Raw genomic sequence first — 22,423 nt, 5'->3', positions numbered from 1 at the left:
ACAAGATAAACACAATTGTTGACAAAAACCCATCTTCTTACGATCACTTTCTCATTACAGAAGCTGTATGTATATACACATAAATTTTACTATTTTTTAATAGGATACATCCACTATAAGTAATTAATTCTGGAAGAATATGTAGCTGTGTCACTCTCTGAACATGATAATTTTCCTAATTGAAATCGTAAATAAAATTTAAAAATTGTCAAATTCTGAATTCACTCAAGCTGCAGAAAATACCACAAGTAATCATCAAGGTCAACTATACGTTTTTAGACTAAAACAAACTTATTCCACTATTAACTCTGATAAACTATATATACTTTTAAATATAACTTCTAACAAATTACAACTAACTTATTTTCTATCAATTGAGTAACACCTATGTATATGATCCCCATATTATTCTAACTTCTAAAGACTCATTAAATACATCACTGTTTAACAGTTACTTTTACCATAAATAGATTTTTTGTGCTTATATAAATAACTGTAAAATCGTACTGGATGTTTGGGGAAAACTGACAAATTATACCTGTATATCACAGAAAAACTGACAAATTCTACCTGGATGTCATAAAAAAATTATAAATTATACCTGAATGACAGAGAGAAGCTGATAAATCTTAACTGGATTTCAAAGAAAAACTGACAAATTCTACCAGGATGTCAAAAAAAATACTGATCAATCATACCTGAATGTCAGAGAAATATTGATAAATCTTACCTTGATGTCAGAGAAAAACTGATAAATCCTATCTAGATTTCAGAAAGAAAGAGAGACCAAGCAACACCAGATAGTTTCACAGTATCAGAGACTTAGTAAAATATGTTAAGTACTACCAGATTATTAGACAGGTTAAGTAAAACCTTACAAACTGTACTAGAATATTAAGGTCATTAAATCAAATCTGATAAAAGCTACTTAAATGTTAGAGAATGATTCAGTACAAAATACAAGTAATAAACTAAACATACCTTTCTTGACTTTTGAAGACTAATTATGTCAAATATGATATAAACTGGATCAATATTTCAGATGAAATGGCAAGTTCATACATTGTTTCATATTCTACCATAGTATCAAATACAGAATGAGTAAGTAATATCTGATGTATCCTACCTGATTATCAGTGAGAGGCTGATTAGTTAAAATCTGAAATATCCTACCTGAATGTCAGAAAGAGACTGATTAAGTAAAATCTGATTCCAGGAATAAGAAAGCATGAATAAAGAGGTAAGAAACACATAAAATTACAAAAGAAATTATTTAAAAAACATTTATATCTTAGTGAGAAATATTAAATAAATCTTGTAGACTGTATGACATAAATAATACTCAATATTAACAGTCTGGAGGTATGCTTACTTCCTTTTATGGTTAGGTTAGTCTTTTAAAAAATACTTAACTTTACAAACACAGACAAATTTATCAAGGAAGAACAGATATAGTACAGTATGTAGCTTAATTGTCAATGTGTAGAAGCTGAATTACAAACAGAACCAAAATATATCATCTCAAAGAAATTAAAAACAGTTCAGGATATTTTATAACTGCCAATATTAGTAAATGTCTAATTATATATGTTTAATGATTCTACATGTACCTAGATAAATGTTTAATACACTTGACTGAAATAGTTGAATATTTTTATACCAGTATAGTCATTCTCCAACCCACATGTAAGCATAGTCAAATTGTTTTTGATCCATGCATTCTAAGCATATTTAGTAACATAGATGAGGTGCTACACCTCTTTATACCCATGGCTCTAAGCCTGTGGTCCATGGGCCCCTAATGATCTTTGGACATTTCAAAAGGGGTCCATGATAGTAAAGATTAAGTTCCATGTTATAGCTTAAAAAATGATACTACGTTCAATTAAATTAAAAAACATACTTTATTTAAAATTTAATTAATTTAAATACACTGCTGTTTTTACATCAGTTTCTGCATATAGATTATCATTGGTTCGTAAAAGGATCTATGAGGTAAAACTAGTTGAGAAACAATGCTCTGAGCTGCTGTTCAGTTTAACTGTTATATCAGCCTAAACAATCTGTTGTAAGTTACAGGTGTGAGGCTTTATCAGCCTCCACTATCTCTTGTAGGTTACAGATAAAAGGCTTTTCAGTCTAAAACTATCTGTTGTAAATTACAGGAGACAGGAGATATCAGTCTAAACTATCATATCAGTTTTTAAGCTTTGCAAAGAAGTGTATAAGCTGAAACATCAGGTCCAAATAAAATTGCTTTTCTTGGAGTGTGACTAGATATTTATTTGGAAAACATAGTCTAAAGTATTTTTTCTAAGTTACAGATAACAAGCTATATCCATGTAAACTATCCACTGTAAGCTCCAAATGACAGGTTATATCAGCCTAAACTATCTGTTGTAAGTTAGTGATGACAGGATTTATCAGTTTATCAGCTTAAACTACCAGTTTAAAGGTAATAAGCTATCTCTTATAAATTAATTGTGACAGACTATGTCAATCAAAACTATCTGTTGTAAATTACAGATGATAGGCTTTATCAGTCTAACCTATCTGTTGTACGTTACTGGCAACAGACCGTCAATCAAAACTATCTGTTGTACGATACTGGTAAAAGGCTATGTCAATGTACACTAATATATTTTACAGGTGACAGAATTTACCAGCTAAATTACCAGTTTTAAGTTACTGGTAACAGACTATGTCAACCTGAGCTATCTGTTATAAATTACAAGTGACAAATGTTCAAAGTGCTTCAAAATATGCCAATAAAGTTACAGCTAGTAAAACATGACCCCTTTATGTTCTTCTTTTATATGGATTTCAATTAGTTTAGTTGTTATTATTACATCTTTTTTATGACTGCCCTTTTATGTATGCTGCAGTTGTTACTGCAGCTTGACATTGTACATTTTAGTTTTCATTTTGTATGTATTTTTCCAGATTTCATTTAACTAGCATTCCCTCTTCAGAAACACCATTATATAAATGAGGTGGATTGACTTTTAATTAACTTTGGAAACAAATCCTGTAATGTACAGTGATTAAAAGGGAACCTCTATACTAAAAATGAAAATCTCAATAACTACTTGTTATAGAAGAAATAAATGTCAAAATCATAAATAGTATTCAATGTTAAACTGGTACACAATTAAAAAATATTTTATTTAGGCCTATCTATGGCCTTCAAAAAGTTGACGATTCTACATGTTTCCACGTTACAACAGGAGTGAATTACAAGACAATTGCCAAAGTATTTATAAGTTGTTAGTAGGTTATTGACCTGTATGTTATTTAATGTTACTATAATTAAATAAATGTCACCAGAAAAATACTAAGAACTAAAACTTCTGTTTGGAGATGGTAGAGGGTTGTTCAAAAACTATAACAGTAGGTGTGCAACATGATTTCCATCAGTCTCAACATGTATATTAAGCCTATCCATAAATGAAACTAATCAAGCATCTTCGTTCTGGACAGTTTTTGGTGATCCTCCCAATATTTTGGATACTGGCATACAACTAAAGCTATTGCAAGCATCATTTTTCTGAACAGTATTCAATGATCCTCACAATATCTTGAACACTGCCATGCAATTAAAGCTATTGCAAGCATCACTGTTGTTGATATTTTTTAATGATCCTCACAATATCTTGCATACTGGCAAACAATAGAAGCTATTAAAAGCATGACTATTTAATATAGTTTTCATTGATCCTCACAATATCTTGCACATTGGCATACATTTTACTTAAATGCTGTTTAGAGAAAGAAAGATATACAAAAATATAGTTTGCAGAAAAGCAATTTAACTATGCAGTATAAATTGGTTTGAAACACCCTGTATCACATTAAATTTTACTGAATAAAATATGATTTTCAATGTGCATATAGGACTGTTTTCACAGAATAAGTAGTTTTTAAGACAGTCATTTTAAATATAAGAGTTTTCTTTATAATCATCCTGCATATTAGCCTTTTAAAGTTTTCCTGATGAGATAAAAGAACAAAAACTAAAAACACAATAGCAGGAAAATTTTTCATCTTGTTTAATATTCAAGAAGAAACCTTCAGAAGGTGGGTAGAATGTTAGCAATGATGAATATTTAACGACAAATTTCAGACAGGGAACATGTTGACAATACATTTATAACAAAGCCACATATATAATTACAAATTTTATGAACCACTTGAACAAATAACGTTCAGTAAAACAATTTACAACATTAATAGAAGAAAAAACTTCCATTCATAGACATGATGTTATCAAGATACATACCTTGTATACAAATGGAGTTTACAGGAAACCCAAAGTTACTGAAAAATACTTTGACTATAAATGAAACCATCAAACAGTATAAAGATAGGCATCCTAGACTACCTAGTTTCCAAAAAGAACAAAATTTGTAAATACCTAAGATGCTAAGAAGAAAGAAAAACATAGTACAATCCTTCTTGACAATAGATACCATGAACACTGGATAAAAAGAGAAAATAAAGGAGGTAAACATCAAGAAAAGTACAGACATACAGCTTTATTTCCCCTATGTTAAAGGTCTTTTGGAAAAAATAAAGAAGATATGTAAATAGCATAAATTCAGAACAGTATTCAGAACTTCCAAGACAATTCCACACCTCTTCACGCAATTTACTTAGAATCCCATGTTGAAAGGGTGGAGTAGCCAGTGCAAAGTTTGACCTAGATGAGTTCCCTTCAGAAAGCAACCAAAGGAAGTCCACAGAGTATGATATCCTATGATAGCGGCTCCATAAGGACATACCTGTGGGAGATCACATTTCATCTTGTCCAAGTTATACTCTTTGCCCAGGAAGAACTGGAGGAAAAGGCAAAGGAGCCCCATGTATCATAGGGATGGGAAGAATCAGAACACGACCATCTGAGTACTTGCACATAAGGGTCGGAGCACAAAATATGTGTAGACTGCTTGGGGCACATTCAGACCATAACTTACGTGCTCACTTTAACTCTATCATCACAATATTGGACCGACAGGCTGGATAAAGAGATACTAAAAAAGGCAGAAATCCAAAGGCTCAAATAGGGCATGCATCAGATTATGTAAAACCCTATTAAGGTCACAATCACGCATGGGAGCAGGGTGAAAAGGATGAAGGAAAAAGAAGGAGTGGAATAGAGTGGAGAAGACAGGGAAAGAAACATCTTGTGGTACCAGGAAAGGAGAACAGCCATGAACAAAGCTCCCCAATAATTAGTAGAGGTACACACTGACAAGCCAATGACAAACAGTCAAGGAAAAAAAGAGAGAAAGGTGATCACAGGATGACTGCCAGGAGGGATGGAGTGGCAGAAAGATTGATGAAAAGAAACATGACATAGGGAAAAAGGTAGCGTAAGGATGACTAAAATGTGACAAGAGGAGCGACACAAAAGTAGGAAGCCCAGCCAAACAGGTGACAGACTGTACAAAATCCACGCACACACAGAGGTGGAAAGATAACCCTCGATGAAGAAGGAATGTATGAGTGTGCAGCAAGAAAGATAGAAATTGAGGAAAGGATGGGGGGTCCAAATGCCATTGGACTAAGGCCAAGCTGGGCAAAGAGGCACCAACAATACGACTTGAGACGGAAGGTAGCATATAAAGATGAGGGCCAGAGGGTGTAGACGAATAGAGGAATGGGCATATAGAAAAAGGTGAGACCAGGTCAAGCTGAGAAAATCAACAAACAGAGCTGAAAAATGAGGAATAGTGGACCATAAGTAAGGAAGCCTGGAAGTTGTGAAGGGCAGTAAGTGTATCCAAGAAATGCATGACCAACCAAGAACAAACTCCACAAAAGACCTGAGGGGTAAAGATCACTCCATCGATAGAATATGGACTGGCTAAAAGAGGTGGTCTGCCATCAAAATATAAGCTCTCAGCAAATTATAGGCAAGAAGATCAACCTGATATGAATGAGCTCCGAGTTGTATGTCTAATGCCCAAGACAAAGGGACCAGGAACAAGAGTTTCATGGATGGTTGGTGCAAAAAACGAATATGTAAGAAAATGAGTAGAACATGACCAAGTAATCCACCATTATGGGCAGGAAAGTCAATCCTGTTGATGTAGAGGGAATGCATGATCAGCATCAAAACATCAGAAGTCCTGCCTTCAACACAGATGGAAACATTGATGAAGGAATAAATCCTGTGTGAAAGGCAGTAAGTGAGTACACAAAGTAGTCTGAGCAGGGTCCAATCACCAAGACAATACCCACAAGGGGAAAATGGACCCAAGAAAGAAAATCATGGGTCCATAAGATCTATAGTTGGAGACACATTAGTGAGTACCCTAAAGGAGTGACAATCTAGGGAAGCCAAAAGGAACCTCCCTTGTAGGAAGAGAATAAGAAGTGTAAAACCTGATTGCCATATATGCCATAGTTTGTAGGCAAAAAAAAAAAGATAGGTTGAACCTGGTTGAGACAAGAGAAGAAACATCCAAAACTACCAAACATTGAATTTGTGTAAGAAAGGATGTAGATCCCAGGATAAGTCCCTTCCCCCAACCAGTTATCTCTAGGAAAAGAAGGGAAGTTGGAAAGAGGAAATATCAAAGTATGGACCAACAAAAGGAAACAGTCTGAGAAAAGGAATGACAAAAAGAATGAAGTAGAGAAAACAAACGGAGGTCAGGACAAGAAAGATGTGTAGGAATATGTCTGACACATCAACTATGGTCAACTACAGACTGGGTGAAAAAGATTGTACATGGTGATAGAGGAAAGTGAAAAGGAAATGGGAAGAGTAGGGGAAAAAAGGAGTGAGAAAAGAGATCAAGTTGGAGTAATGTAAAATGACCGTCAACAGAAAGTGAGACCTACAGCGTAAGAGATATGTACCCAAAGAATTGTACACGTGAAAGTTACTAATAAGAGTGACAAACTAGACTACCAGTAGAGGTAAGATGAGAAAAACAGGAACCTGGAAGGCCTGGAATGGGAAGATAAGAAGGAAAAAGATCTAGTTGAAGAATGAGAGTAAAGGGCAAGGTCAAGAAAGAAGAAAACAAAAACTTGGGAAGAAAGAGGACAGAAGTCCAAGTCACCAGGAAAAAAGAAACACAAGACATCTGAGAAAAGAAAGGGAGCCATAAGCATATAGGTTAAAAGGCAGGTAGGTAAAAACCTAGACCATGCTAAAGAAATGGTCAATAAGAGTCACAGTACTATCCAGAACCAGAAATATCCAAAGAAATGGATTTAAGGGAGAATGATTGGAGTGGACAATATTTTCATAGATACTGGACCTAAGTATACTTAGAATGAAGGCATTCTTCTTAATAGGGTACCTCTTTACTCTCAAAATCTGTTGGTTCATACAAAAATGGGGTCAGTTAGGATGGTAATATGTTTACCTGTAATGGGAATACAGGTGGTGGCATAAACAGGTAAGAGGAATACTATGTTTTGTAACTGTAGTAGAAAGTTCTCAGTTAAAAACTATTAGTGGACATATTCCTGGGTTTAAACTCACTTCATTTATATCTGGAAAGGTCAGTGAGTCACGAAATTGGCCAAGTCAGTGGGTGGTCAGGCCGAATCAAATAAAGACCAAAGCTGCAGTGATGATGAGGCTCAACATTCAAGGACAATGCAATAAGAACACCAAAGAACAAAAAAAGGAAATGCAATGATCATAGCCAGAGCTGAGATATCCATTGGGAATGGGTGTCTCACTTCAGATAGCTCTGATGCTATGCAAGGATATCCATGTAGAAGTGGAAAAGGTACGCAATGAGGAGTCATTTTCCACCAGATGACATCCTCTGTACACTTCCAATAAGCATCACCTTCTCATGAAGCACTTTCACAAATGTCTAAATAGCATACAAGAGTCCCAACTGCATGGATACAAATAAATGAAGAATCTCATGACAGAAGATTAGATCATAAATTAGACACTCATATAATTGTTAACAGGAGTTTTGGGTGGCATAGAAATACCTGGGTATCATATGTGTGCTCAAGTGGTAAATAAGCAGGTAATAGAGAATAATTCACCTGTTATGGATTCCATCTGGATTGGAGAATAACCACAGGTGGCAAACAGGATCCCAAACCTCAAGAAACAGCAATATAATGTAAATATAATTTAAAAAATGTAAATAGAATTTGTCCATATGCTGGTCTGTAACATATCCTCAAGATAAGGATGCCAAACATATTGCTAAGTGGCAAATTTCATGAAATATAACTCAAAATTCACTTCTAAGGTATTGAAGTATATCATGGCAGACAAGATGGTTAAGATGCACAAGCCGATGTGTTAGTGTGAATGGTGCAAGATCCATGGAGTGAGGTTCATTGTAAGGTACATATGGCAAAGAATAGACCTGACAGGACACAGAAAGCATCTTTTAGAATAAGAATCTGAACCAGTCAGGATAGGTAACACAACTGGTGAAAAACAATGGTTACTTTCTCTAGTAGCCCAATATTTTTATGGGAGGGCTCTATGAGAATATAAGTATAGAACCTTCTGAGAAAATGCAGCATCAGAAGCATCAAGGACATAAATGTCAGATCTCCTTCCTGAAGTGAGCAATGAAATATGTCTTTAGTGAAAAACAGTAGATCAAGCAAGTTACTAAGGGTTCAAAATTAGGAGAAGAGAAACATCATAAGACAACACCTAAGTCCAACTGAGGACAGTATCAAGGATTTTGGGGATGAAGGAAGTGAAAGGCTTGAAAAAGACCAATAAAAAATCAGGAATGAGAGAAAGAGAAAATGGCTTCTGTGGCATTGAAAGATGATAAAGAAGTCAGCTATGTAGCCTGCAATATAAAACGCAGGTAAGCCACAGTCACAAAATAAGAATATGAAGTAACCTTTTGGGACCACATAACAGGTAGCCATGAAGCTGTACAGGACAAATGTCATTGTGAAAGTTGGATGTTTGAGATCATCACAGATGTCCCCAAAGAGGTAGCAGAATGGAATCCCCCTGAGAAAGATAATGCAGCAGGGAAAACTATGGTTTGTCTGGCCAGTGTGGAGCAATAAGGAGAACTTGAGATTTCAAGGAATTAGTCCTGGCCAATACCTGCAGAAGAAGAGGAGAAAAGTAGACAGAAAAGATTTCAGAAGACTGGCTCAAAGTAAGCAACACTAGAGAAACAGGGTCTGGAATTGGAAACCTGTAAAGTTAAAGATGATTGTCTTACACTGCAAAGGCATTGATCACAGAATGACCAAGCTATTGCACTTACACAGAAAAACTTAAGAGTGAAACTAGTGATCACTCGAAAGAGAATCCACAATGATATTCATAACACCTGGCACACAACACGCTTGGAGATAGGTATGATGTGAATGGAACCAAGGATGAAAAGAGAGACTGAAGCAAAATCAAGATCGTGAGACTGAGTTCCTCCCTGATTATTGATACACACCGCCACATGTAGAAAAGTCTGTGTATGGCGTAGCAAAGGTACAAACTCTTGACAAGTATCTGGAACTTCCCAAAGACCTGAAAGACTGACATGAGATTGTGAGTTCAATACAGATAAAAATATATTCAGCAGTATTTAATGTTTACATCAGAATTCACAGTGAGTGAAGTTAACAGCAAGACTGCCAACAAGAAAATCTGAATTCTGGTAGATCAGCAGAGCTTATGTAAGGTCTCCTGATGCATGCAAAATTTCACAAGGTAGGTGGGAGAGCTGAGAATTCTGGATAAATTGAGGCATCATTTAAATTGTATTCAGAACTTTCAGTCACATCAATGTTGACAACACAAGAGCAACTCAACAAGAAAGGGCTATCAGAATTTCACAGGTAAGTCTATCTGGTTTAAGCTTTACTTTTCCTCAGGGGTGGATATTCAAGGGCAGCCTTGAACTTAAATGGTTCTTTGTTTGTCCATGTGTTAAGTTAAGAGAGAAACTTTCAGACATATGATACAATTTTGGCCATGTTGGTCTGAAAATGAGCTTCTGTGAGATGCTATACAAGTGGTACAGTCTAGGCCTAGTATTTTTTGTATAAAGGTTTCATTAATGCATATGCTTCTTATTGTATCAGAAATGATCTTTTTGTATCTTTATATGTGCAAATATTAAAATAAATTATCAATTCATGTAAAAATATTGAGCTTAGCTGGTATTTCTCTTTAACTAGTTTTCAACTTGTAACAAGTCAAAGATTTAAATATATCTACACAAAATGAAATATTATAAAATAACAAAGACCAACAAACAGTGGTATAGTGGTGTGGGAACGACATTCTCTTACCCTTTTTTTTATTGCTATTCTCTCACTATATAAAAGTACTAAATAAAATTGAGAGAAAATACTTATGATATGGCTGTATACAAAGTCTGATCCAATAAACTTATTAGGTATTTGAATGTTAGTTACCTCCCGAGGTGATCGAGATTTAGCAGTATAGACGTAAAAGTGTATAAGAGTTTATGAACATCCTGTTTCCTATTTAACCATACTTACGCAGTAACCAATAAATGATTAGTTTCCAGTAAAACAAATATGGCCCATTTTCATTAAGCTAATATTTCTAACTTAGCCTTCTTGCTAATCACCTTAGAAGCCTTACAGAAAAGGGATATTACTATAGTTTATGCAGACAAGTTAATTCGTGGTAGCATGTCGTTTTTAGAAGCAATGAAAGAACATAAGCGTAAAAAAGCCTTAGAAGCAGAGAATGCTATTAAGGAAATGAAGTTTCATTAATAACACTGACATAGAATAAGATTGCTTCAATCAATCATGGTCAATTTTTAACCAGTATTATAAACAATATGAAACAATAGTTATTCACACCAACTTATTCTCATGAACCAACTGGGTCACAGAAAGACACTTCTAGTTTCATTCCAAACAATTTCTGAGCTCTGTACCTTAGAAGTCAATGAATGGCCAGCAGAGATAAATCCAGGCTTTGGAAAAAGGGAAATAGAGTTCCTTTGTAAACATTTTTCAAAACCAACCACAGCATACAGAGACTTTCTAGAAATTGTGGGCACCATATTCCATCAGATCTGCATCCTTTAATCGGATGTTCAAAAGTCATCCCATGCAGTTCTTCCGAATGTGAACAAAACTTTAGAAGCATGAACCTTATCATTACAGAAACGAGGTCTAGGTTGTTAATCAACTATGTGACAAACCTCATGTTCATTAGCTTTACGGCTCTCTGATTCAAAACTGGAAACTAGATGACTATGGATAAAAATGGCTAAGGGTCATCGTTCAGCAACTGATACATGAACAAGAGCAGTCATGTCCTAGAAACTCACTATAGACCAAGCTTGGAAGTTCTGTTAATAAGTTATCTGGGAATTCAAAAGTTCAAGATGACAGAATTTTTTTTTTTTTGTAACATTTTCAAATGTAGATTTAGAATACAATTTACAACTACTATTTCTGAAATACGTTTTTATGTATTGGTGATGTAATAAATACTAATCATAGTAACACTTTCAAAATGCATTCCCTCACTTCTTTATTTATTACTATACCACTGCCAACAAGCAAAGAGTAACATACTATTTTAGTGAAAATATGAAAATGTTGCAAAAATCACTTGATTACTTGTAAACATAAAGAATAAAAACTGAAATGTCTAATTTCTTTTTGATTCAACTGTCTTCTGAAGATTTGCATTCCTTATCAATAGCTGATAGTAATAGTTTTGGAAAAGTATGGCAGACCAAAGACATAAAATTGAAATCAGTATTCTCAGTCAGTTCAGCATCTTATGCACATGAAGGCTAAATAGACAGGTCAAATACCCTTAGGATTCATGTATTTGCTTTGCCTGGCTTTTTGAACTGTATAACAGGATTGACTATTAATTTTATAATGTGCCCACAAATGAAAATGTGAAGCAGTTCAGCAGTACCACTTACGAGCCTTAGATCCTTTGATCCAAAGCCTGACATGCCAACCAGTAGGCCATGCCTATCCCATGTCCTCAGTTGATGAACATCAAATTTAACATTTTCCTCACCTGAAAATATATTTCCAATAGATACTTATCTCTTTGCACACAATAGCTTTTCCTTGTGCATCTGCCTTTGACATTTTGTGCATGCCACTAGTCTTAGATCTATTTCCCACCCTAGGTTTGTTTTAATGTGAACTGTGCTAGTGCATGATGTAATCATGAGACAAGAGCTCTCCACTAATGGGAGCGCAATACATTCTCCAAGCACAGATTCTGATAAGCACTTGCAATCAATATTAATTTCATTCTTAGATTATGCAAGAATAATGTGCACCAGTAGTGGGGAGGAAGGGTGGTCAATTGTGCAGAGGTATCTATTAGAATACATTTTTAGGTAAGGAAAATGTTAACTTTCAAAATGATATCCTTACTCTCTTCACACAATAACAAGAATCCCACACTGATGTGGTGTATGGGCCAGTGCAATCTCGAAAACCTAGATAAGCTCCCTTCAGGGAATGCGACTGAAGGGGAAAGCCTATGGAGTGTGATACTTATAGTGTGGGCTTACTAGGAGGAAAAACACTCATGGGAGACTGCATCCATCTCATGCAAGGTATAACTCTTTCCCTGGATGGAAGTATGAAAGGAGGAAGGCAAAGAAGCCAATGTGTTACAGGGATGGGCAAAAAAGGACATGATCAACCAAGCATTTGCACACAATGGATTGTATCAGTTGGACAAGAGATGTAGTGTGGCTATGGCAATGATCAGAACATACAATTTGATGTGTTTTGATGTATTATTTACTTACTGTGCATTACAGGGATGGGGATGAAAATCTGACTGGCCAAAACACCAGAAAATTGGCATACTATATAATAGGGGTGACCTGCACTATACTACCATGGATACCTCTGCCCTACTTCCCACCACATTTTACTACCCGCAGACTCTCCCTGGAGGGATCATACAACCAGTGAGGTACTCTCCAAGTTGACCACCATAGCAGCTAGAAACTGGTAAGTGGTAAAGGTCTCCCATGCTCCACTCAACAATCAGAGAGTGTGACAAACAGCAGAGAGAGAAAAGCAACACATCCCAGAAAGACTCTTACAGCAGAGGAACCAAGAATGCAGGGACAAAGCAGATGATGAAACCCTGGTCAAAGTAATGAAATTTGCCGACAGTAGTTCTCAAGGAAAACATTATAAGATCACAGTGTAGGGCTTTAGAGAGCAGATGAAGAGAGGATAGGTAACAAAGAAGATGGGTAAGAAAAAGCAAAGGAAAACTGATCACTAAAGAGTTATTGGAGAAAGGCAATTAGTCCCCCACCACAGGTAAAATGGATTCAAGGGATTGGGAAGCCAAGAATGAAAAAGGGGAACTGCCATAAACCATGCCAATGAATCCTGAAATCAAGGGGAGGATGAGGCATTTAAGAGTGAAAGCAAAGTTGATCCAGAAATGTGTTAGTATATACATGTATGTCTGGAGAAGGAAGAAAAACCAAATAATTCCAGATAGGCATGTAGTAAGGAACAGGAAGAATCAAAACACATAGGTGAAAGAGAAAGTAAAAAACAAACCTCAGAAATTAAATGTGCAAAGAGGTTTGGATGACGAAGATTGTCCTCTACAGGCAAAGAGGAGCCCAGTGCAAACCCAGGTGGTGGAAAGAGCCAATCAAAATTATAATTTTTCTGATCATGTCCAGAAAAGGGGAAGCACTTCTGATGTAGGGACAAAGAGATAGATAATGAAGGCATTAACAAACCCACTACATGTTGTGCAATGACAGTAATGACCTCCACATTCAAGTAGCCTACAGGGGTCACTGTTAGCAACATCACCAGGACTTCGGAAAGAGGTAGTATTCACTGTCACTTGAGAATTACTGTTATTAAAGGAATCCTCTAGGCCATTTTTTTTGGTATGCAGTAACTGAAAGCGAGTGTAGGTTGAATGCAGACAACACAAATCTCACTACATTGAACAAAGTTTAAACTTAGATAAATACATCCTTTCACAACAATGCTGAAGAAGTTAATTTTGAGTGCAAGTGCTCATGAAGATATACTGTGCATGGAGGATGTGTTGCCCTCCTACTGGTGGAGGGCTATTGTCACATGATGATTATATCATGCACTAACACAGTTTACATTAAAACATGTCTAGGTTTGGAGATAACTCAAGGCTGGTGGCATGTGCTAAATCTCTAAAACAGATGTGCAAGGAACAGCTATTTGTGTACACAGGTAAGGATACTGTTTTGGATTTTTAAAGTATAGTAAATATTGAACATGTAACAATATTTGTCCTTAATTATTAAACATTTTCCACTTAATGATAATCTCTTATGGTTCAATAAAATTAAGCATTTTAATTTAAGTGGGAAGTAAAGTAGAACTAACAAAATATTTTACACAGTATCAACCAATATTTCTAATACTAAAATATATGAAATTAGGACTACTACAACAGTATTTCTTATATTAAACTCTCACTCAGAAAGTGAAGAAACTAAAGTGGTTTTACTTCTTAAATTACTAACACTTTTTAAAAAAATAAGTTACCATTTCAAAAATTTCAACTCCTTTATTTTAGAATGATATTCAAAATACTATTCTTAAAAAACATTTTTGAGTAAAAATATTTTGAATTAATATGGCATCTAATATTCAGAGTAACTTTACAGCTTGAGGTGAGGACTGTAGAAATTACTTTAAAAATGTAAGACTCACTGCATTTTGAATGTACCCAAATTGTAGCTCAAATCCATACTGTACATTTTTTTATAAAATATTTTGGGGAATATATATATATGTATATATATTATAAATGTTCCAGTTAATTTTGCTCAGAGAGTTTCAAAAAATAAATATGGAGTGTCTGCTTATGGTTGTACACATTTTAAAACATATCTCATTAAAACAAAAATGTAGAAACTGTAGTAAAGTGTATGGTAAGATGGGACCCAACTGACAGTGAGACCAACATAAGTGCTTTCACCAGGATACTATGCTTGATTTGACAAGCAAACAATATTGTTAAGAAGTAACATTTAATCAAGTTTGAGAACTATCTTTACACAACTTTGACAGGGAAAAACATTTATATTGATAATTATAAAAACATTGAAAATTAAAGAAAAACCTACAAAATACAGATAAGTGGTTTTGGAGGACAGTGATGATAAAATTAATGAATTTTGTAACTGGAGATGGTATTGAACTATGTAATAAAAATGGATACAGTGTTAATACACTAGAAAATTATATATTTGATACATGTAGAGACAAAAAATATATAATTTCATACTTAGAAAGCTTGTTTCAAAGCAGAAAGGACATAGATTTTCCATCCAAAAAATTTTAAATAGCAATTGAATGGATTTTATAATGTATCAAAGGAACAACCAACTAATAATTAGAAAAAAATTCCATTTATCATGAAATACTTAAATGAACTAAGGAAAAGTTACTTGCATAACAAATATCTACTCTTCAACAATCAATTTTAGCAATAATTTATCATTTCTGAACATGAAATAGATATTAAAAAGTCCTTTACAGAAAAACTTGGTTCTTATTTTTCTGTCTGGCATTTTATTAAATTTTTAGCTCTTTATCACTAGCTGGGTAAATTACCTATGTATAAGAACTCCAAAAGAAAAAAGAGATTACATATAATAATAAGGTAGGAACTTATCACTAGCAATGCTTCTATGTTGAATTAAAACCTAGGATAAAATGTTCAAAAATTATTTACCGGATCAGACTCATCCATTTTGAAGGTCATTTTGCTCACAGATTCTCCAACTCTGCTAAACAATCGCATCACTCCTGCTCCACTTAATGCAGAAGTATTAGTTGCTCGAGGAAGTTCTGATTCAAGTTCCAAGAATTCTCGAAAATCTGGATCCATTCGAAGTACAGGGTGGCCTGAAGTACGATTCAAGTAACGTTCAAGGGCTGCTCGACGTTTTTCAATAAAGTCTGAAGAGCTTAAAGATTCTTCTTTGTTCATCTTTATTTTTGTCATGCCTGAAAACAGTTATATTTACATCAAATTTATTTTAATATAAATAATATATATAAATCCTGAGCACAAATAAATAATTCACTCATAAAATTTTAATCTTATTGTTTCACTTACATTGTAACTACAGTTTCTTCTTTTTACTCTTGACCTCATTGCAAATGTTTGCAATTATTTAAGATCCTAGGTTTTTTGATGCATCCCATACATTTTAAAGGTGAATCATGCAAGACGTGTTTATAAATTGAAAGACATCTATTCCATTTATACATATTTCTCTCACTCTAGATAAGTAGAAAGTGCATACGAAAATCTGATCATGCTAAGCGTGCCATACCCACTGCTCGTAGCAACAGGTGAAGCATGGAAATCATATTTCTTATGGGAGATACATAGATGAGTAGCGACTCAACAACATACCTAATATACATACACAAGCCTTGAACTTTTCAAAACATAAGCAACTGGTTGCTAATTTTGTTTTTCCTAACTAGCAACTTTGGGACTGCCCCTAGCAACAGCATTATTTTCCAAAATTGATGTAACTGTATCATAATGAATTATTTCATGTATTAAATGTTAATAAATATATACATATCCTATTTATTTGTGGCATTTTTTTCCAGTGACAAATTTGAGTAGAGATATTGCAATATTTCTGTTGTCTTATAAAGGTCTAATTCACAAAACCTTTTAAGATTTCCATAAATACTTTTTTTTACTTATATCATTGTAACCACCCAAATTCAGAAATCAAATTATATTCACCTATATTAATTGTGTTTATTAACTGTTAGTAATTTTAAGCAATCAAATATTTAACAAAAACATTGTATTTCATTATTTACAGGTTACCTTATAAATCTTCTGTGTCATTTTTTCTTTTTGCATAGTTTTGAATATCAAAACTTTTTTTTAATTACATTTCATGGTGTTATTATTCAAAATATTTCACAAAAGTTAAAAGGTGATCAATTTGGGCAGAAAGAACTGAATCCAGGCCAAATGCTCCTGGATCGACAATGTCAGGGTTTTATAAATGGGGCTCAGATTCTTTTTCAGTAGGTATCTGCGACTTGTTGGCGATAAATTTGAACAATAAACAGGCAGCACACAATCCACTTGTTTTAAAATAATATATTCAAAACAAGTCAAATGTATGTACAAAAATTATTTACACTATAGGATATCACAGTTGTATCTAAAACTAAATAGTTCTCTTTTCTTGTCAAAAGTCCACTCAGGCTGATTCAATTACTTTAGAATCCAATTGACAAGACAAACAATTTTTCTCTACTCTCTTTTTTATTCTACAATCTGTGATAAATTCACTTACATTACCCCATGGTTTATCACAGTTGTATTCAGAACTTTAAATAATTGTCTTCTTTTCATCAAAGTCCACACAGACGGGTTCAATTATTTTATAAGACTTAATAACTTTTACACTAAACAGTCTTGTACATCCAACAAACAAAGTCTACAATACCCACTGCTGATGCTTATCTTTACAGTTTAAATGCTGAAAGATGGCAAAACGTTAAAAGCCAAAAGGCCTAACATATTTGTTTGAATCATAGACAAATTTGGAGGAATGTGGAAAAAACACCCACAGTTTCCATGATTTCTATTTTATACCTCTAATGAGCAATCACTTGGGCACAGTATTTCTAATCACACTGTTAACAAAACTGTTCTGCTGAGGTAAGATGGTGCGAGTCTAATCAGCTGGCACAATTGTTAATTGCCTTGGCAACCAATGAAATGAGTTGAAGCTGCAGTCTTGCTATCTCCATTTCCTCACACTTAGCCTGGAAATGCTAAGTAGATCAAACAATGACCTCAAAACTGTTATGGAATCAGGAAGTGAAACAATCTTGTTAATAATATTCATAGTAACCTTCTATACTCAAAAACATACAATATAAATGACTGTAATATATGTATCACCCATGGACTTATAGATACTGGACAGTAAGAATCAGCAAATTTTCCTTATTAAATGTGTACTAGTATTTTTATTTAAATGCCTATAAGTTTTATTAGAAAAAATGCAACAACAACCAGCAATTTGTTAGTATTAATTGTGAGCCCTGATACAAAATTAATACTCATAGTTAAACCTAATGAGATCATATAAAAACATTTGAAGATGTTGTAGATGAATGTAAATTTCATAAGCTACTGTTGTACAGACATAGATAATATATTAATCTTATACAATGTAATGCAAACACTGATCTTATATATGCACACATATTCATTATCTAGCTTATCAAAGTTAATCAGCTAACATAAGTTTCACTCACTTACTAAAATAGTGGCTTTCATGTTGTTGTTTTTTTCACTATTCTATAGCACCATGGTTTATTTATCTTAACTATCAGAATGTGTATCCATGACTTTACACCTTGACCATATTCGTTATCTAGCTTATCAAAGTTAATCAGCTAACATAAGTTTCACTCACTTACTAAAATAGTGGCTTTCATGTTGTTGTTTTTTTCACTATTCTATAGCACCATGGTTTATTTATCTTAACTATCAGAACGTGTATCCATGACTTTACACCTTGATCAAAACAGTAAGTGTTGCACAAAGGCTGATAATAATCTATTTAAGGTATTCCACAATAAGTAACCAACTTATAAAAACTAATCAGACATTTTAAAGAAACATTGAATATGACAAGATATATAACATTCAAGATGAAGACAGTGTCTTAGCTTTTCATTCTAAGTATTCCTTAATACCAAGAACAACTTTTGTGTTCTTTATATACTGTGGTGATCTGATTATCAGTTTAGATTTAAATAAGATAACTGTAATTATGAAATAAAAATGTTTCTAACAAATGGCTTATATGAATAGTATTTCTACTACTACTACTAAGTGTGTTGTATACCAGCAAACCTGAAAAGCACTGGATTTAAACAAAATGTGTCATTGGCAATGGATATGGCAAATATAGTGTGGTTAGAATACTATTATTACACATGCTTCTAATTCTTGAAAATCCCTAAGGGACTAGATAAAGAATATAGTGTTTAAAAATATAATAGGCCTATTACTAATGTCTTATGACAAATATAATCATGTTTCATCAGCTTTTAAAAGGCATTCACATCACAACAAAGATTACTTTGCTTGTTATTCTAAATGTTAAGCCAGGCTTAGAGTTTCTCTCTTTCTTTGCTTAAACAAGAACATTCAGAGCTTTCCATTCCATTTTCACAAAACATTTCATAGGTGTGTTGTGGAAACTTTACTGAATTGCAGACAATACATTCGGACTAGAATGATAATGGAGTAATGACATAAAACAAGTGATGAGTTTAACATTTCATCCTTGTTTTCAGCCTACAAAATAATATAGTATACTTTATTTATATTTTGTTCTTGCTTTGAGTTTGTCAAATAGCATGGTAGTAATTAACATTGAAATTTGGATATCCATTGAAGTGTGTAAGGTCTTGAAAGTTTGTGCTTCTTCATGAAAACAAATATCCAAGATTTTCAAACCTTTTTCAAGAGTACTTCATACACATTAAGAACCTTTTTGTATAAAAGCCATGATGCCAATATACAGTTGGAAGTCAAAATATCTGTTAGTATGTGTTACAGTAACAAAAGCTTTTTTTACTTAATAACACATACTCCACATCACCCAAAACTTTAAATAATTGTCTTCTTTTCATCAAAGTCCACACAGATAGGTTCAATTATTTTAGAAAACTTAATAACTTTTACACTAAACAGTCTTGTATATCCAACAGACAAAGGTGGATATGCCCTTTCACCCCGACCATAGGAAGACCCGTCGAGAAAGAGTTAAAGACAGTGAGTAGGGTGGAGAATAATGACTGGAGGGAAGCAATATCCTAAGAGTGGAGATAATGGGAGAAGAAGTTGGGTGTAGTCCACATTCTAGCCTGGAGGTTTTCCCCCAAAATCATCAAAAATCCAGAAAGCGAGTCAAATGGTATATTTGCAGTGTGATCACAAAGGGCTGAGATCAATGGAGGACATATGGGGAAAAGGTAAAATCTCCCTCTAATCAGCCAAGTCTTAGGAATACTTAGGGAATAAAATTAAGGAATATCTGTAAAACAAAGTATGGAAGGAATCAAATGCATAAAGATCAGATCTGCAATGACCATGAGCAAGAAGAAGAATGAAATAGGTTTTAAGAGAGAGATGGTATAAGAAGCAAGTAACCAAGGGTTCAAATGAAGCCTGGATAAAAGTGTGTAGAACCACATTAAGGTTCAGTCAGGCAAAATAATTAGATGGGATGGGGGTGATGTATTAGAAAGGATAGAAAAAGACAGAACCATAGTAAAAAAAGGCAAAAGGTGGTTGACAAGGCTGCCCAATAGCCTGCAATGGTAGAAACCAAAAATCAGGTAAAGAAAGCCAAAAGGTGGGCAACAGTAGAATGGCCTGGTAGTAAAGAGTGGCAGATGGATCAGCAGCAAAACAAAATGTCTGTTTCATTGACAGACAGAGAGAGTAGGAGGGTGACATGAATGGGATAAAAAAGGGCTGACTGGCAAAAAAAAGAGACTGGAAAAATCCCATGTGTGAAGATGAAGAGACGACACTCCTGGGTGAAAGAGAGACATATGAGGTTGGAACAAGAGTGGCTAAAATAGAGGCAAAGGAAAAAGTGCCTCAGATGCCAGTTGGTGAAGAAGAGAAAACCAAGAGTGAGCTGGTCAACAAGGTGCTACCAGCAGGACCTGATAAAGAGTGTCACAAATCAATGTTAAGTCATGTGGGACAAAATGAAGAGTAGGGTATACATGCAGAAAGAGATGAGACCAGTTCTGGCTGAGAGTATCCACAACCAAATCTCCTGAGTGAAGTATCGGGAACTAGAAGAGGGGAAGTTTGGTATTGAAAGAAGTGGTAAAAGCTTGATTATTGGTGTGTCCAACTCTGAACAAATTCAACAAAACATCTGTGGATGGAGTGACCACTCCTGTCCAGTTGAGAAAGTCTATCTGCAACCAAGTTCAAAATTTCAGGACATGACAGGCTGTCAGGTGAACCCACTGTGAGGAGGGTCAAAACAGAAAGTCCAACATGTGGAAGTACAGGTCCATGGAGTGAGTCCCACCATGACAACTGATATGAGAAATGATCGTGGAATTGTCAGATAAACAAGTTATCCACAAGATGAGGTAGGAAATAGGAACATGCTCAATGGGTAGCCAAAATTTCCAGAATATTAATATGGCCACTGAGTCATCCAGAAATGCACTCCAACCCATAAAAGAAGAGATGGAAATCCAGATGGGGAGGTAGTGGGATGCCAACCATAATGATGGCATGATCCAGTCACTAAGACAGATACCTGAAAAGAGAAGGTGGAAGTACCACAAAAGAGGACAGAGGAACACAAGAGGTTTTCCATTGGTCATTTAAAATATTTTAAAGAAACCTCATGAGAGGATGGCTTAGAGGGACAAGATGTTCTAGAGACACAAGAGTTCCCAAAAGAGACAACCTCTAGCGCAGGAAGTATAGGAGAGGCAAGAGTCGAGAGAACTAGACACTCCACGTCTTGTAGATGAATGGGGGAGGCTGAGCCAGACTGAGTCAAGAATCATATAAAAACTCCAAGGTGAACCAAGTATTAAGTTGGAGTGAGGAACAAGTTAGAAGGTTTGACCAGCCAACCCAGACGAACAGCTTCTTGGAGAAGAAGTGGTGTGGCTGATAAAAAGGCCTCCTGAGAAGAGGCAAGAAGGAGCTACCTATCCATGTAATAATAAAAACAAAATCGAAGACTGTGGATGTGGTAACTAAATGCTTCCTTGACATAAGGAGTTAAAGCAATGCCAAAGGAAAGAGCTCAAACTGGTAACTTGATTCTGGTAAACTGGGTTCAAAAGGAAGGTAGCCACCAATGGGAGGACATTTGATGGCAACTTGACAGGAAGGGTATGGCAAGAAGAAGTAAAGGAACGAATAACAGGAAGAGAGGTGGAGGGTCCATGGGGTTGAGGAATGGGCATGGAATCACGAGTTTTGGAGGGAGACATGAAACCACGAAGGAATGGAAGGACTGGCCTCAGCCCAAATCTCAAAGGTGTTAGGAGCACCAACAAAAGTTTAAGGCAAAAAAAAGGAGCCAGATGGAGGTAAGAATGGGAACATGAATGAGGAGCCAAGTAAGCAGAAGAAGAAATCCAGGCCAAGGTATTGAAAAATACCAACTGTAGATCTCCTGAGTAAAAAAAGGCAATAATGGGAAAACTGATCATTAGAGAGAGTTGGTGGACACAGGAGGTCAGCTCCCTCAAGCAGGTATAGGAACTCCAGGGATTGGGAATCCAAGAATGGAAAAAGAGAACTGCCATAAGCCATGACAAAGGAAACCTAGAGTGAAGGAGGAGGAAGCATTTGAGAATGTGGACAAAGGAGATCGAGGGT

General features: G+C 34.9%; 1 protein-coding gene across 2 annotated transcripts in view; it reads right to left on the bottom strand.

Moving 5' to 3' along the window:
* LOC106461335 (sorting nexin-2-like) overlaps positions 1-22,423 on the bottom strand; it is a 76,458-nt gene that overhangs the window by 32,693 nt on the left and 21,342 nt on the right. The window contains exons 5-6 of one of the 2 annotated variants that reach the window (XM_022388203.1): positions 15,713-15,987; positions 1,174-1,206 (exon numbers count right to left, since the gene is read on the bottom strand). In XM_022388203.1, the coding sequence (XP_022243911.1) occupies positions 1,174-1,206; positions 15,713-15,987 (308 nt within the window). The remainder of the gene's footprint in view (positions 1-1,173; positions 1,207-15,712; positions 15,988-22,423) is intronic. The other variant, XM_013921152.2, reaches the window with a different exon arrangement.

The sequence above is a fragment of the Limulus polyphemus genome, unplaced genomic scaffold (assembly GCF_000517525.1).
Source record: "Limulus polyphemus unplaced genomic scaffold, Limulus_polyphemus-2.1.2 Scaffold936, whole genome shotgun sequence".
Taxonomy (NCBI): domain Eukaryota; kingdom Metazoa; phylum Arthropoda; class Merostomata; order Xiphosura; family Limulidae; genus Limulus; species Limulus polyphemus.
The sequence above is the reverse complement of the archived record's forward strand: the minus strand, read 5'-3'. Positions and strand labels throughout refer to the sequence as shown.